General features: G+C 48.4%; 1 protein-coding gene across 2 annotated transcripts in view; it reads right to left on the bottom strand.

Annotated features, from left to right (window-relative positions):
- Nucleotides 1-17,394, bottom strand: part of PACS1 (phosphofurin acidic cluster sorting protein 1) — an 88,955-nt gene that overhangs the window by 9,735 nt on the left and 61,826 nt on the right. The window contains exons 19-24 of one of the 2 annotated variants that reach the window (XM_073578480.1): nucleotides 10,985-11,027; nucleotides 9,650-9,692; nucleotides 9,380-9,515; nucleotides 6,976-7,172; nucleotides 6,728-6,847; nucleotides 1,112-4,818 (exon numbers count right to left, since the gene is read on the bottom strand). In XM_073578480.1, coding sequence (XP_073434581.1) covers nucleotides 4,703-4,818; nucleotides 6,728-6,847; nucleotides 6,976-7,172; nucleotides 9,380-9,515; nucleotides 9,650-9,692; nucleotides 10,985-11,027 — 655 coding nt within the window. In that variant the 3' untranslated portion in view covers nucleotides 1,112-4,702. Of the gene's footprint in view, nucleotides 1-1,111; nucleotides 4,819-6,727; nucleotides 6,848-6,975; nucleotides 7,173-9,379; nucleotides 9,516-9,649; nucleotides 9,693-10,984; nucleotides 11,028-17,394 lie in introns of those variants that run through there. The other variant, XM_073578481.1, reaches the window with a different exon arrangement.

Here is a 17,394-nt window from a genome sequence, read left to right as displayed (position 1 = left end):
GCTTTGATAAAATCAACCTTTCTATCTTATCATAATTGCCCTCTACACAAAGAAATTATGGGTCAGGGCTCTAGGTGGAGGTAAAAAAGGAGCCAAGTAGATTATCGAGGCTAAAAGAACAGGCAAGTATTCCCATAGGTAGTGATTAGAGATTTACACTTCCCTGATCTAGCGTCCAGTCTGGTCCTTCATGGCATCGAATCTGGTCCTCCCGGGCGGTCTTTCCCTTCTCCCCCCCCTGGCATCCTCGGCCTCGCGGTACAAGAGGTCTAGTCATGGAGGACCGGAATGAACACCCGACTGTGACGATTAGGAGCAGGTTACGTCTGAGAGTGAACCCTCTGGATCGCGGACCTGGAGCCCCTGTGGCGAGCACGCCAGGTGAAGACCGACCCCTATACAGGGATCGTTTGGGGCAGGACCACAGGGGACAGAAGCGCGACAGCCGGAACCAAGAGGGACGGCTCGAATGACAGCAAGGCTATGGGAGAGACGGAACTAAAGGAACTAGAGCAGGAGTTCCTGGGCGGGAAGGAGGAGCAATAGAACCAGCAGGGAAAGGTAGAGACTGGCGGAGAGGCTCATACACAGCCGACAGACAGGGAAGACACTGGGGGAACACACGGACAGAGCAGGGCAAAGGCAGGCAAGGAGGACGGCACAGGAACAGGGACAGAGGCGGAACAAACGGGTGACAAGGAATGCACGTGAAGTGATAACTACAGTGGAACTGTAGCGGTCAGAAAGGTGTAGGGGTACCACACGATCACCAGGCGCCCTCCTCATAGGGAGGACGCCTGAAATATCCTAGAGCCAGGAAGTACGTCCTCCAGCCCCGCCCCTCAGCGACGCCCCCCCACAGGAAGAGAGAGGGAGGACGTGCGCCCGCGACCTAAGGCCGGCGCGTGTGCCTGCAGCAGGGCGGAAGGCAGAGCGGGCGTGCACGTGGATGTGCAGGTGAGGAGACGCTGCGGCGGGCGCCGCCGCTGAAGGGGCATCGGTGGTCACGGCCGCCGATGCCACACCGACCAGGGCAGCGCAAAAATTGAAAATTAAACTTACGGTATCTCAAGTAGTGACCAAATCTACAGCAGATACAAACAGAACGCCGTAATATGTAAACCACAGAAACTTTAATGAAAACAATAAGAACAATAATTAAAACCATTTAAAAAAAAAAAAAAAAACATAAAAATAAGCTGTGAAGCAAATTATATACATTTGTGCAACACCAGATGAGAGGCTAAAGAACAGCATGGGGCATCTGGAAAAATAAAAAATATGGCATTTTGTAGGGCAGGACTTGGACCAAAACCCATCAGGGTGAGCTCTATTGTGCTTTACTAGTCTTAGAATAGATCATTTCATATCACGACATTAAAAATGAGTCAAGCAGATAATAAAAAATAAAAGACAGACCAGGAAGGCAGTACAGGACCGTGGAGTGTGTGTAACCTCCCGAAGTTGGGAGTTTATGACTTCTGACCTTGTATTTGTCTGATTTATGACCATTCATTTGCTCCTGACATCTTGTACTTTGCCTGCTTCTCGGTTTGACCTTCTGTTGAAAGCACCAACTATTCATGGTAATTGTGTCCATGTAAGAGGGTATATACATTTTGCAGGGAATCGAGTAACAGGCACATTGGATATAGAAATGCACATGTAACAATTGGTATAGATCTCGGCAACGTATAGCACGTAACATATTGGCCTGGAATCGGACCATTTCTATACTTGTGCCGCACATAAAACATGTAACAGTTTACATCACGGTGTAACAGTGTCTGACAGGTCGTGTGTATGCATGGATCAACATGTGGGGCGTTTCCCCATTTTTAAGGCGTATGCTCATCTTATGCGTTCAGGAGCGCACTACTCCCCTGCCTTCTTTAACGCCAGGACGGGGTTGGTGCACTCCTGAAGACTGCCAGTTCGGACTAGCTGCACGGGGGCGCTGCTGACCCAAACTGTGTCCTCTTCACTGCTGCTAGCGGAGACAGCATCACAGGGGCACTGACGTTAGCCGAATCCAGCCAGCTTCAGTGCGGCGCTTACCATTTCGAAAGCAAAGAGCTTGTAAGCACTGCGCTCCTTGCCTAAGAAACCGTCCCGCTATGGCAATGAGCAGTAAACTGCAGGACTAAAGCTATTGAGATGTAAAACTGGAAAGTTGCTCGTTTTTACAGCCACTTTGCAATTTTGCCCATTTAACAAGATGAGACAACCCCTACTCCCCCCCCCCCCCCAAAGTTCTTCATTTGGCTTTTAAGACATCGCTCCAAAAGAAGTACCCGGAAAACCCGCTGCCGCATGTCACGAAGAGAATAATAATGCTACCAGGTCACGTCACTACGACTAGAAGCTTAATTTCTGGAAATGAAATAGATACATTCAATTCTTAGCCAAAAAAAGCTAATGTAGCATCGTAACATCAGAGTTCCCAAGATCTGACACAAGCCCTATAGATGATACGTGTGCGGTATTCTCTTGCATCACCTACATTAAAGAAAGGGGCTGAGCATTTCCAACAGAACACTCCTAGGGACCCCATTCATCAAACCCGTCTAGCAATAAGAATTTTGACCCATCGCAGTGCATTCTTTTTTTTTTCAGCGCCCGGAGAGGTATATAACAGCCTTGTCCACAATAACCAACCTGTTGCCTTTTGCTACATTATTTCGCTTTGACAGTTTATATCTTTATTTCTGCCGGTTTCGTCTTGTCTGACAGAAATTCATTTTATTTCAAAAGGAGCCAGTTGAGTAGTTTCTGGAGCCTAAATATGGCACTTGTAACCTACCAGAATCCGGGCCACCATATATAGCAACACAGCAAATTCCATTTTTACCTGCTGTCTATAAGGAGAACACAATGTCTGTAACAGACAGGACTCAGGTAAGTGGAGAAGTGAAGGAGGACTACAGCGCTCAGCAAGAAAGACACAGGGGTCTGTGAAGGAGTAGCCGATTTCGGCTGTAACATGGCCTGGGAAGGATTTTTCCACCATCGGAAAACGAGAAACTTGCAACATTGTTGTAAGAATGAGCAAATTTGCAATTTACCTCTTTTTAAAAATACATTTCATTCTCAAGAACAAAAGAATTTTTTTTAATTCTAACGTGTCCTACTTAAAGCCTAGGTTACTACCGGCCACCTCTGCACTCTATGAAAGGTGGCCACGCGCTTGCAAACTATAAAGCTTGTGGGGGAGGTCACTCGATCCCAAAAGCTTCAATCCCCCGGAGCTCCACTCATGGTTCAGAGACAAAGCTTTTTTGCATGCAGCATGAGAAAGAGCACAGTTCAGGCCAATGGCCGGTGGACTGAAACGTCAATCTTTTGAGAGAGCAGTGCCAAAACCAGGCAAATAGGAATATGAGAAATGGGAGTGGTGTGCTGCTTAAGACAACATGAGAATAATCCTTTAAAGAGGTTGTCACCTACTTTTTCATTGATAGCCTACCCTTAGGATAGGTCATCAATGTTTGATTAGCCAGGATCCAACTCCCAGCATTCCCACCGATCACCTCGGCCGGTGTCCCTCACCCGGCATCATTCCTGTTGATCACCTCGGCTGGGGTCCATCAATCGGCATCCCTGCTGATCACCTGGTGTCGGCAGACAGAAATACTCACTTGCGGAGCTGGCCGTCTTCTGGTAGTGGCCGCGTCAGGGTACTACTCAGCTGCCTTTTATTGATCTGAATAGGAGGCGGATGAGTAATACCCTGACGCCGCCACTACCAGAAGACGGACAGCTCTTCGAATGAGTATTTCCGGCCGGCGGCCGCCAACATTGCTGGCAGGTGATTGGCAGGGATGCCGGACCTCGTCCAATCAGACATTGATGACCTATCCTAAGAATAGGTGATCAATGAAAAAGTGGTGGACAACCTCTTTAATTTGATATCCTGCAGTTTACCCAGCTGATGTGAGAGCAGGGAGCGAGCCATAATGAAAGGCCCGTAACATGCTGCTCTTAAACTACTTAGCAAATACCTGCTGACAGATTCCCTTAGAGATATGTGGAGGGAGGTTGGATCCATCGGCTATGTTCAGACGTGGTGAATTAGCTGCAAACCATGGGCAATGCACATGTGTGGATGAAACGTTCTCCCACACACGGAAAATAGAAGCACAGAAACGTTTTGTAAAAAATGAAGTAAGGAAGTTCCTCCATAGAGAAGCTGATCAAGTCCAGCTTAGAAGCAGCAGAGACGAGAATACTAATAGATATGACACAAGAGTCAAACTACACGGGGACACACGGGATGGGCAGATCTGGACCCATGGCACCTAACAGTGCTGCAACCTATGTGCAAAACCACACATAAAATGCAGCGTACATGTGCACAAGTAATGTCAGCAGAGCACACAGACACTACACTTGCTTCTTTTCCACTTCAGAAATTTTAGCTTTTCAGACCTGAAAAACCTCTTATGTTTTAAATGTAAAGTGATGTAGCTGTGTAACATGTGGCAAGAGTTGGTCAATGTCATGATGATCACATGAGTACTATGTAACAGATGGTATCAGCGCTTCATCACCGACACGTCCATCCAGGAGATGCGATGAGAAGGGTATAACTATACACTGAAATATACGACACAGCGTTACAGTTCACGAGAGCTGCATGTGTACAAGTGAATGCTGAGTGTGTAGATAGGCTCCTCTGTTTGACGTCGTTAGGGAAGAATATTCAGGGTTTTCCAACCGGACTGAACACCCCAACGGGAAAGTATTTTACGTGAGTCGGCCATTGGGAAGCCACCTGGAAAAACTTCACGTCACTGAAGAGCCGTCCGTCAACGGTGACTGAAAGACAGAATGTATAAAAGAACATAAGTAACGCCACGTAACAATGGGTAACGCAGTGATGGCCTGGTGCTAGGAACAAGGAAAAAGACCATGGCACAGTCTTCACAGTAGCAAAGGGACAATCAACAGAAAGCACATTTGAGAGCAGTTAAAGTATATGCATGCCTATCTCCATCAGACTGCTACACAATTTACAGGGATTCGGAGCCCACGTTAGCATGTCCTGTAGAGGTCTCATCAATCAGATGCTTTAATTGATTAGGTATTTGCATGGAGGAGATCGAGAGTCGGCAGCTGAACGGAGGAGATCGAGAGTCGGCAGCTGAACGGAGGAGATCGAGAGTCGGCAGCTGAACGGAGGAGATCGAGAGTCGGCAGCTGAACGGAGGAGATCGAGAGTCAGCAGCTGAACAGAGGAGATCGAGACTCGGCAGCTGAACGGAGGAGATCGAGAGTCAGCAGCTGAACAGAGGAGATCGAGAGTCAGCAGCTGAACAGAGGAGATCGAGAGTCGGCAGCTGAACGGAGGAGATCGAGAGTCAGCAGCTGCACGGAGGAGATCGAGAGTCGGCAGCTGAACGGAGGAGATCGAGAGTCAGCAGCTGAACAGAGGAGATCGAGACTCGGCAGCTGAACGGAGGAGATCGAGAGTCAGCAGCTGAACAGAGGAGATCGAGAGTCGGCAGCTGAACGGAGGAGATCGAGAGTCAGCAGCTGAACGGAGGAGATCGAGAGTCAGCAGCTGCACGGAGGAGATCGAGAGTCGGCAGCTGCACGCGCTGATCGAGAGTCGGCAGCTGAACGGAGGAGATCGAGAGTCGGCAGCTGAACGGAGGAGATCGAGAGTCGGCAGCTGAACGGAGGAGATCGAGAGTCGGCAGCTGCACGGCAGAGATCGAGAGTCGGCATTTGGATGGCGGAGATCGAGAGTCGGCAGCTGGACGGCGGAGATCGAGAGTCGGCAGCTGCACGCGCTGATCGAGAGTCGGCAGCTGAACGGAGGAGATCGAGAGTCGGCAGCTGAACGGAGGAGATCGAGAGTCGGCAGCTGAACGGAGGAGATCGAGAGTCGGCAGCTGGACGGCAGAGATCGAGAGTCGGCAGCTGGACGGCGGAGATTGAGAGCCGGCAGCTGCATGCGCAGATTGATGCCTGCTAACAGCTGTTTCTATCCCCTCCCCTATGAAAAAAAAACCAAACATGTCTGCTAAATAAAAATAATTGTGAGAAGTGACCCTTTGTGGTCTTAATAAAAAAAAATGAAAAAGACATTTCCTTTTTCCCTTAGATTTGCCCCAGATTTGCAGTAAAATGAAATAAAAAGATACCAATATAAAAATGATATAAAAATTAGGCCACAGATATCACAAAAAATGAGGCAAAAGTTATTTGAATAACTGAACAAAAAAAAAAAATTTCAACTGGATTTCATTAAAATTGTTTGACTTGCATATTCTTTTACTTCCTTCCTGGCACCAGAATGAGCTGAGAACCCATCAGTAAGCTTCTTCCGACAGGGAGTTTGTAATGTTGCCTTTTTCTGAGCTCCTTTCAGCTGAAATATGACCACATCAATGTTTAGATCAACTTTGATGTGGTCATAAACCAGCAAAATGCAGATACCATCAATACAAACTCCCCCATCAGAACAAGTTCCCTGCAGCCAGCAACAGTCAATGCAACACAGAGAGTACAGCTGGCAAAAGGTGCAATTTTTAAAAAAATAATTTTTAGCCCAAAATATGTGATTTTAAGTAAAAAAAAAAAAAACGCCAAGGTTTCATACCCTGTAGGTTTATGTGATGCTGATAAAGAATATTTTATACAATTTTTGGGAAGACTATAATTTTCTTTGCCTTGACATAGAATGTTGATTTCCGTTTCTGCACGCAGGCCACGGCCTTACCTCGTAGCATGGTCTGCTGCTGTCGAGCAGAACAAATAAGTCTTGTGATTCCTTCTATGATTTGACTTTTAGCATCAGTTTCTTTTTCCTTTGGTTTCTTACTAAGGAAAATTGTCGGCACTAAAAAAAAAAAAAAATAAAAAAATATCAAATAAAATATTAATGTAGATCACACGTTGGTCCCAGGGTTTTTTCTCCGAAACCAGTAGCCCCTTTAATGACTCTTGGACAGAATAGAGGTCACTGACCTTTCTTGTTTCGTGACTCAGTAGTTACCACGCTCAGGCTCATGCTACCAGGGGGTGTATCGGGTCCGGGCAAACGAGATACGACCATCGAGCGGAAGATACTCCGCAGAGTGTTCTTCCCTCCGCCTTCTCTCTCTTTTCTCCGGTCACAAGTCAGCCAATAATCCACCTGCAATCCCAAAGCATCTGAAGTCGTCCTTCATAAAGAGAAGCAGTCGTCAGATCACACGTTACATTGGAATACGCCTTAAAGGGAATCTGTCACCCCATTTTTCGACTATCAGCTGCTGGCACCGCCATCAGGGGCTTATCTACAGCATTCAATAATGCTGTAGATAAGCCCCCGATGTAACCTGAAAGAGAAGAAAAACGAGTTATATTATGCTCACCCGGGGGCGGAGCAGTACGCCTGCGCCGGAGCCGCGACGGGAAGCAAAGAAGAGAACGCCATCGTTAGAAGATGGGAGGCGCCGGACCCGGACCGGACCCCGGGTGAGCATAATATAACTCATTTTTCTTCTCTTTCAGGTTACATCAGGGGCTTATCTACAGCATTATAGAATGCTATAGATAAGCCCTTGGTGGCAGTGGCCCCAGCTTATATGCCAAAAAATAGGTGACAGATTCCCTTTAAATTTCCTAACAAAATGCTGAATGACGACAGTCAGCATCATAAAATCCAATAAAATAACGTAACGCTAAGAAAAATAACGAGTACACCTGAAAAAAAAATAATTAAAGGGGGATCTGTCACTAGTCTTCACAATACAAACTGTATGCATTATTAATTAGCTCTATTAGACTTAATGAGGCTGGTGTACTTACTTTGAAAATAAGTCAGAATGCCTGCATAATCCTGATAATAAAATCAGCATTTTAGGAAGTCAGCTGTAGCGTGAGAGAGGTCATGAGGCCTAAGCAATTCAGACTCCACCCACCCAGCCTGACCGACAGCTGCAGCTTGTACTGAGCAGTGTAAGATCTCAGCAGCAGGTAGGACTGTTACGAAGGCATTGTCAATCAGGCTAAATGGGTGGATATTCGGCGGGGAGCAGTAAAATGGAAATGTTTTCAATCAGGATATGCAGGTGATGAGTCAGCAGGGAGTCATGACACTGAGGAGCTGTTAATTTGGCTAGGTGCATCCAGAATCAGCAGGGAGGAGTAAAGCAGAAGAGCTGTAAATCAGACTAGGCGAATGGAGATTCAGCAGGGAGGAGGGACACTGAGGTGGTGTTAATTAGTCTAGGTAAGAGAGGATTCAACAGGGCTGAGAGGGACAGTGAGGAGCAGTTAATCACACTGGGTGGGTGGTGATTTTGCAGGAAAGAGGGACAGTGAGGAGCAGTTAATCACACTGGGTGGGTGGTGATTCTGCAGGAAAGAGGGACAGTGAGGAGCAGTTAATCACACTGGGTGGGTGGTGATTCTGCAGGAAAGAGGGACAGTGAGGAGCAGTTAATCACACTGGGTGGGTGGTGATTTTGCAGGAAAGAGGGACAGTGAGGAGCAGTTAATCACACTCGGTGGGTGGTGATTCTGCAGGAAAGAGGGACAGTGAGGAGCAGTCAATCACACTCGGAGGGTGGAGATTCTGCAGGAAAGAGGGACAGTGAGGAGCAGTCAATCACACTCGGTGGGTGGAGATTCAAGAGGGAATAGGGACAATGAGGAGCTTTCACTCACATTTGGTGTATTGAGATTCAGCAGGGAGGAGGGACAATGAAGAGCTGTGGCTCAAGCTGGGTGGGCAAAGACCAAGTTTAAACTTTCAGAAATTAATATACAGTCAGTCCAACATGGATTTTTAAAAATAAATATAACAGCTTTATCAGTGCTAAGTTGTCTATTTCTTAATGTTCACAAATCGTGTTGTACTATCTGTTGACAAATGTCACTTTACGTTAAAAGGGGTAGCCACGTCAACGACAACCCCATATCGATCTGAATGTTTGGCGTTGATAAAATAAAAATACTTATACTCACTTCCCATGCCAGCTCCTTTCCAGATGTGTCGGCACTCTCGGTCCTGGGGTTCTTTGTGTGGTTGTTATGACCCGTGAGCCCTGCGCACAATCACCGCTGTATTCGCCTTCAGACATATTGAACATGAGCAGGAACTCAGAACTGTGTGTGCTGACTTCTTCTTGATGATCGGTGACCGGGACGCCAACGCTGATTTGGCGCCGGGTTCAAACATCATAACAGCGCAAGAGTCCCAGGGAGTGCCGACCCCACTAGAAAGGAGCCAGCACGGGAGGTGAGTATAAGTGTTTTTAATTTATGGGTGCCAAACATTCAGATCGAGATGGAGTTGTCTTCATAGCAGACAACCCCTTAAAGGCTTAATATACAGTATATACAAGTAGAAAAGTAAAAAAAGGGAAAGAACATTTCCTCTGACCCTGCGTTTCCCTGGAGATTGGCACTTAAAGATGGCGAAGATGGAGGTGTTGCTGAACAATCACGGAGGACCCCCACTGATGATGGGGGAGAAGTAGAAGGAAGGCCGACACCAAGAGTTAGAGAATCCTCTGCATCTGTGGGAACACAGAACTCCACCAGTTAGGGAAGCTGCGAGCCATCGCGTATACACGGGACAGAGAGAGAAGGGGGGACATCTGCTAGGATTGAAGGGTTGGTGCAGATTGGGGAGCTCTTCTTCCTCACATACCAGTATTTGGGGGGGACGTCTCCACCAGTCCGACTTTCACCACCTGCGGGAGCACATGAGGGCGAATGAGAGGAAGGATACCCCCGAGGATAGAAGAACAGGAAGGCGCAAGGAGAAAAGGACAAAATTCTAAATATGAGAAGGTATTCCCTAATAAAGGGAGTGGGAGAAATGGAGCAAATGGAGATGAAAAATATGACCTATATTAAAGGGATTATATGTCATTAATAATAAGCCCAATATTAAGTACACGAGTCCTTTCCGGCCATATTACCCTTTTGCTGCGCTGTAACAGGGACGAACCGTTCTGCGAGATGTGTCTCCAGCTGTCATCTTTACATTACTGGAGAGAGACGCAGCCGCATCGGTTGTCAGCATTTGCCTTTAATTTTGTTTTTGTTTTTACATCTGCTCTTCATTTAAAAGAGACAGCGGAGAAACATAATGATAATATTCATGGCAGAATTCCCAAACGCATGTTATAACGTGAGCACAGCACTGCAATAACGATGCACCGGTGAGAGGTGGGAACATTAAGGAGAAGCGGTGACGTGTGAACGAGCATGAATCCACTATAGACGTGTTCACATGCTCTTTGTTTCCGCAGACAGTTTGCAAAGAAAAAAAAAAGAACAGAAGACAAGTCAGATTTTGATCAGATTTATCAATGAATATCGCTAAGTCGATGGGTCAGTGAAACAAACGGACAGCACAAAGAGGACATCCATGCGTTGCCGTTTTTTTTCTCTGCTGTCTAATGGGTCGGAGAAGTTTGTTAACCTTCTTTTTTTTTTTACATAACGGTCGGGACGTTGAATCATGGGGGTGTAGAAAAGAAAGTCGCTGCCTGACACCTCCGATAAGAAAGGGATAGGACAACGGAAATCCGACTGCCCACAATACTTGTTTCTCCCGACATCATCCGCCAGGGGAAGAGTCGGTCGGTCGACCCCCGTTAGTCATCAGACACGGCCACTACCTCCGAAATTTGGTTGACTTTCATTTAATGTGTATGGCGGCCTTACGTAAGAAGGCAACTTTCTGTGATGCATAAGTTCATATTTTTCCTACAGTTTTCTGTTAGACAAACTCCGGAAGGATTCTCCGGCACAAGTCTTACATGGGACTGTCTTTTCAGGTCCTGACAACATGGCCCGCTACTCACATCAACAATGCAAGAAAACCCTGTAAATCGCCTTGTTTTTTCTCAACGGCAGACGTTTTGGGGCAGCTGGATACAAATCTTTATAAATCCATAATCTGAACCTTTGAAAACATTTGTATCCTTTGTATCCTATATCTGAACCCTACGGCAACATGAACATGACCACTTACCCCAATGAATGGTATAAACTTCTGATAGGAATCATCCTCCTGACTGAGAAAAGAGAAAGCGTAACGTCACTGAAAAGATCACCAGATCCCAAAATGTTACAGCTAGCGCAGGGGTGGGCAATCAATTTTCCCAAGGAGCCATATGAGAGACAGTGACAGTTATGGAGGACCGAAGCAATAGGCTGAAATTAATTAAGCTCAATATATTATAATTATTATATTATTGATAATTATATTAATTGTATCACTTAATATTGAGTAGAATTAAGTATGCTGTCATCCCCCTATATATCGGTTGACCCCGAGTACAGCCACTTCTGTATATCGTTTGAGGCCCCTTATATACTGTAAGAGCCCCACAAAGCCTCCCTATATATACTGCATGAACCCCACAGCCTCCCTATATACACTGCATGAGCCCCACAAAGCCTCCCTATAAACACTGCATGAGCCCCACAAAGCCTCCCTATATACACTGCATAAGCCCCACACAGCCTCCCTGTATACACTACATGAGCCCCACACAGCCTCCCTATATACACTGCATGAGCCCCACACAGCCTCCCTATATACACTACATGAGCCCCACACAGCCTCCCTATATACACTGCATGAGCCCCACACAGCCTCCCTATATACACTACATGAGCCCCACACAGCCTCCCTATATATACTGCATGATCCCCACACAGCCTCCCTATATACACTACATGAGCCCCACACAGCCTCCCTATATACACTACATGAGCCCCACACAGCCTCCCTATATACACTACATGAGCCCCACACAGCCTCCCTATATACACTGCATGAGCCCCACAGCCTCCCTATATATACTGCATGAGCCCCACAGCCTCCCTATATACACTACATGAGCCCCACACAGCCTCCCTATATACACTACATGAGCCCCACACAGCCTCCCTATATACACTACATGAACCCCACACAGCCTCCCTATATACACTGCATGAACCCCACACAGCCTCCCTATATACACTACATGAGCCCCACACAGCCTCCCTATATACACTACATGAGCCCCACACAGCCTCCCTATATACACTGCATGAGCCCCACAGCCTCCCTATATATACTGCATGAGCCCCACAAAGCCTCCCTATAAACACTGCATGAGCCCCACAAAGCCTCCCTATATACACTGCATAAGCCCCACACAGCCTCCCTGTATACACTACATGAGCCCCACACAGCCTCCCTATATACACTGCATGAGCTCCACACAGCCTCCCTATATACACTACATGAGCCCCACACAGCCTCCCTATATACACTGCATGAGCCCCACACAGCCACCCTATATACACTACATGAGCCCCACACAGCCTCCCTATATGCACTGCATGAGCCCCACACAGCCACCCTATATATACTGCATGAGCCCCACACAGCCTCCCTATATACACTACATGAGCCCCACACAGCCTCCCTATATACACTACATGAGCCCCACACAGCCTCCCTATATATACTGCATGAGCCCCACACAGCCTCCCTATATACACTGCATGAGCCCCACACAGCCTCCCTATATACACTACATGAGCCCCACACAGCCTCCCTATATACACTACATGAGCCCCACACAGCCTCCCTATATACACTGCATGAGCCCCACAGCCTCCCTATATATACTGCATGAGCCCCACAGCCTCCCTATATATACTGCATGAGCCCCACAAAGCCTCCCTATAAACACTGCATGAGCCCCACAAAGCCTCCCTATATACACTGCATAAGCCCCACACAGCCTCCCTGTATACACTACATGAGCCCCACACAGCCTCCCTATATACACTGCATGAGCTCCACACAGCCTCCCTATATACACTACATGAGCCCCACACAGCCTCCCTATATACACTGCATGAGCCCCACACAGCCACCCTATATACACTACATGAGCCCCACACAGCCTCCCTATATGCACTGCATGAGCCCCACACAGCCACCCTATATATACTGCATGAGCCCCACACAGCCTCCCTATATACACTACATGAGCCCCACACAGCCTCCCTATATACACTGCATGAGCCCCACAGCCTCCCTATATATACTGCATGAGCCCCACAGCCTCCCTATATATACTGCATGAGCCCCACAAAGCCTCCCTATAAACACTGCATGAGCCCCACAAAGCCTCCCTATATACACTGCATGAGCCCCACACAGCCTCCCTATATACACTGCATGAGCCCCACACAGCCTCCCTATATACACTACATGAGCCCCGCACAGCCTCCCTATATGCACTGCATGAGCCCCACACAGCCTCCCTATATGCACTGCATGAGCCCCACACAGACTCCCTATATACACTACATGAGCCCCACACAGCCTCCCTATATACACTACATGAGCCCCACACAGCCTCCCTATATACACTACATGAGCCCCACACAGCCTCCCTATATATACTGCATGAGCCCCACACAGCCTCCCTATATATACTGCATGAGCCCCACACAGCCTCCCTATATACACTACATGAGCCCCACACAGCCACCCTATATACACTACATGAGCCCCACACAGCCTCCCTATATAGACTGCATGAGCCCCACACAGCCTCCCTATATGCAATACATGAGCCCCACACAGCCTCCCTATATACACTACATGAGCCCCACACAGCCACCCTATATACACTACATGAGCCCCACACAGCCTCCCTATATACACTACATGAGCCACACACAGCCTCCCTATATACACTACAGGAGCCCCACACAGCCTCCCTATATACACTACATGAGCCCCACACAGCCTCCCTATATACACTACATGAGCCCCACACAGCCTCCCTATATACACTACATGAGCCCCACACAGCCTCCCTATATACACTGCATGAGCCCCACACAGCCTCCCTATATACACTACATGAGCCCCACAGACTCCCTATATACACTACATGAGCCCCACACAGACTCCCTATATACACTACATGAGCCCCACACAGCCTCCCTATATACACTACATGAGCCCCACACAGCCTCCCTATATACACTACATGAGCCCCACACAGCCTCCCTATATACACTACATGAGCCCCACACAGCCTCCCTATATATACTGCATGAGCCCCACACAGCCTCCCGATATACACTACATGAGCCCCACACAGCCTCCCTATATACACTGCATGAGCCCCACACAGCCTACCTATATACACTGCATGAACCCCACACAGCCTCCCTATATACACTGCATGAACCCCACACAGTCTCCCTATATATACTGCATGAGCCCCACACAGCCTCCCTATATACACTGCATGAGCCCCACACAGCCTCCCTATATACACTGCATGAACCCCACACAGCCTCCCTATATACACTGCATGAACCCCAGTCTCCCTATTTACACTACATGAGCCCCACACAGCCTCCCTATATACACTACATGAGCCCCACACAGCCTCCCTATATACACTACATGAGCCCCACACAGCCTCCCTATATACACTGCATGAGCCCCACACAGCCTCCCTATATACACTGCATGAACCCCAGTCTCACTATATACACTACATGAGCCCCACACAGCCTCCCTATATACACTACATGAGCCCCACACAGCCTCCCTGTATATACTGCATGAGCCCCACACAGCCTCCCTATATACACTACATGAGCCCCACAGTCTCCCTATATACACTACATGAGCCCCACACAGCCTCCCTATATACACTACATGAGCCCCACACAGCCTCCCTAAATACACTGCATGAGCCCCACACAGCCTCCCTATATACACTGCATGAACCCCACAGCCTCCCTATATACACTACGAGCCCCACACAGCCTCCCTATATGTACTGCATGAGCCCCGCACAGCCTCCCTATATACACTACATGAGCCCCACACAGCCTCCCTATATACACTACATGAGCCTCACACAGCCTCTCTATATACACTGCATGAGCCCCACAGCCTCCCTATATACACTACATGAGCCCCACACAGCCTCCCTATATACACTACATGAGCCCCACACAGCCTCCCTATATATACTGCATGAGCCCCAACAGCCTCCCTATATACACTGCATGAACCCCACACAGCCTCCCTATATACACTACATGAGCCCCACACAGACTCCCTATATACACTGCATGAGCCCCACAGCCTCCCTATATACAATACATGAGCCCCACACAGCCTCTCTATATATACTGCATGAGCCCCACACAGCCTCTCTATACACTGCATGAGCCCCACAGCCTCCCTATATACACTGCATGAGCCCCACAGACTCCCTATATACACTGCATGAGCCCCACAGCCTCCCTATATACACTGCATGAGCCCCACACAGCCTCCCTATATACACTACATGAGCCCCACACAGCCTCCCTATATATACTGCATGAGCCCCACACAGCCTCCCTATATACACTGCATGAACCCCACACAGTCTCCCTATATATACTGCATGAGCCCCACACAGCCTCCCTATATACACTGCATGAGCCCCACACAGCCTCCCTATATACACTGCATGAACCCCACACAGCCTCCCTATATACACTGCATGAACCCCAGTCTCCCTATATACACTACATGAGCCCCACACAGCCTCCCTATATACACTACATGAGCCCCACACAGCCTCCCTATATACACTACATGAGCCCCACACAGCCTCCCTATATACACTGCATGAGCCCCACACAGCCTCCCTATATACACTGCATGAACCCCAGTCTCACTATATACACTACATGAGCCCCACACAGCCTCCCTATATACACTACATGAGCCCCACACAGCCTCCCTGTATATACTGCATGAGCCCCACACAGCCTCCCTATATACACTACATGAGCCCCACACAGTCTCCCTATATACACTACATGAGCCCCACACAGCCTCCCTATATACACTACATGAGCCCCACACAGCCTCCCTAAATACACTGCATGAGCCCCACACAGCCTCCCTATATACACTGCATGAACCCCACAGCCTCCCTATATACACTACGAGCCCCACACAGCCTCCCTATATGTACTGCATGAGCCCCGCACAGCCTCCCTATATACACTACATGAGCCCCACACAGCCTCCCTATATACACTACATGAGCCTCACACAGCCTCTCTATATACACTGCATGAGCCCCACAGCCTCCCTATATACACTACATGAGCCCCACACAGCCTCCCTATATACACTACATGAGCCCCACACAGCCTCCCTATATATACTGCATGAGCCCCAACAGCCTCCCTATATACACTGCATGAACCCCACACAGCCTCCCTATATACACTACATGAGCCCCACACAGACTCCCTATATACACTGCATGAGCCCCACAGCCTCCCTATATACAATACATGAGCCCCACACAGCCTCTCTATATATACTGCATGAGCCCCACACAGCCTCTCTATACACTGCATGAGCCCCACAGCCTCCCTATATACACTGCATGAGCCCCACAGACTCCCTATATACACTGCATGAGCCCCACAGCCTCCCTATATACACTGCATGAGCCCCACACAGCCTCCCTATATACACTACATGAGCCCCACACAGCCTCCCTAAATACACTACATGAGCCCCACAGCCTCCCTATATACACAGCATGAGCCCCACAGCCTCCCTATATACACTACGTGAGCCCCACACAGCCTCCCTATATATACTGCATGAGCCCCACACAGCCTCCCTGTATACACTACATGAGCCCCACACAGCCTCCTATATACAGTGCATGAGCCCCACACAGCCTCCCTATATACACTGCATGAGCCCAACACAGCCTCCCTATATACACTGCATGAGCCCCACACAGCCTCCCTATATACACTACATGAGCCTCACACAGCCTCCCCATATACACTGCATGAGGCCCACACAGCCTCCCTAAATATACTGCATGAGCCCCACACAGCCTCCCTGTATACACTACATGAGCCCCACACAGCCTCCTATATACAGTGCATGAGCCCCACACAGTCTCCCTATATACACTACATGAGCCCCACACAGCCTCCCTATATACACTGCATGAGGCCCACACAGCCTCCCTATATATACTGCATGAGCCCCACACAGCCTCCCTGTATACACTACATGAGCCCCACACAGCCTCCTATATACAGTGCATGAGCCCCACACAGCCTCCCTATATACACTACATGAGCCTCACACAGCCTCCCCATATACACTGCATGAGGCCCAGACAGCCTCCCTATATATACTGCATGAGCCCCACACAGCCTCCCTATATACACTACATGAGCCTCACACAGCCTCCCCATATACACTGCATGAGGCCCAGCCTCCCTATATACACTACATGAGCCCCACAGCCTCCCTATATACACTACATGAGCCCCACAGCCTCCCTATATACACTACATGAGCCC

This window comes from Dendrobates tinctorius, unplaced genomic scaffold (assembly GCF_039654945.1).
Source record: "Dendrobates tinctorius isolate UK_male_01 unplaced genomic scaffold, ASM3965494v1 ptg000059l, whole genome shotgun sequence".
Classification (NCBI taxonomy): Eukaryota; Metazoa; Chordata; class Amphibia; order Anura; family Dendrobatidae; genus Dendrobates; species Dendrobates tinctorius.
The sequence above is the reverse complement of the archived record's forward strand: the minus strand, read 5'-3'. Positions and strand labels throughout refer to the sequence as shown.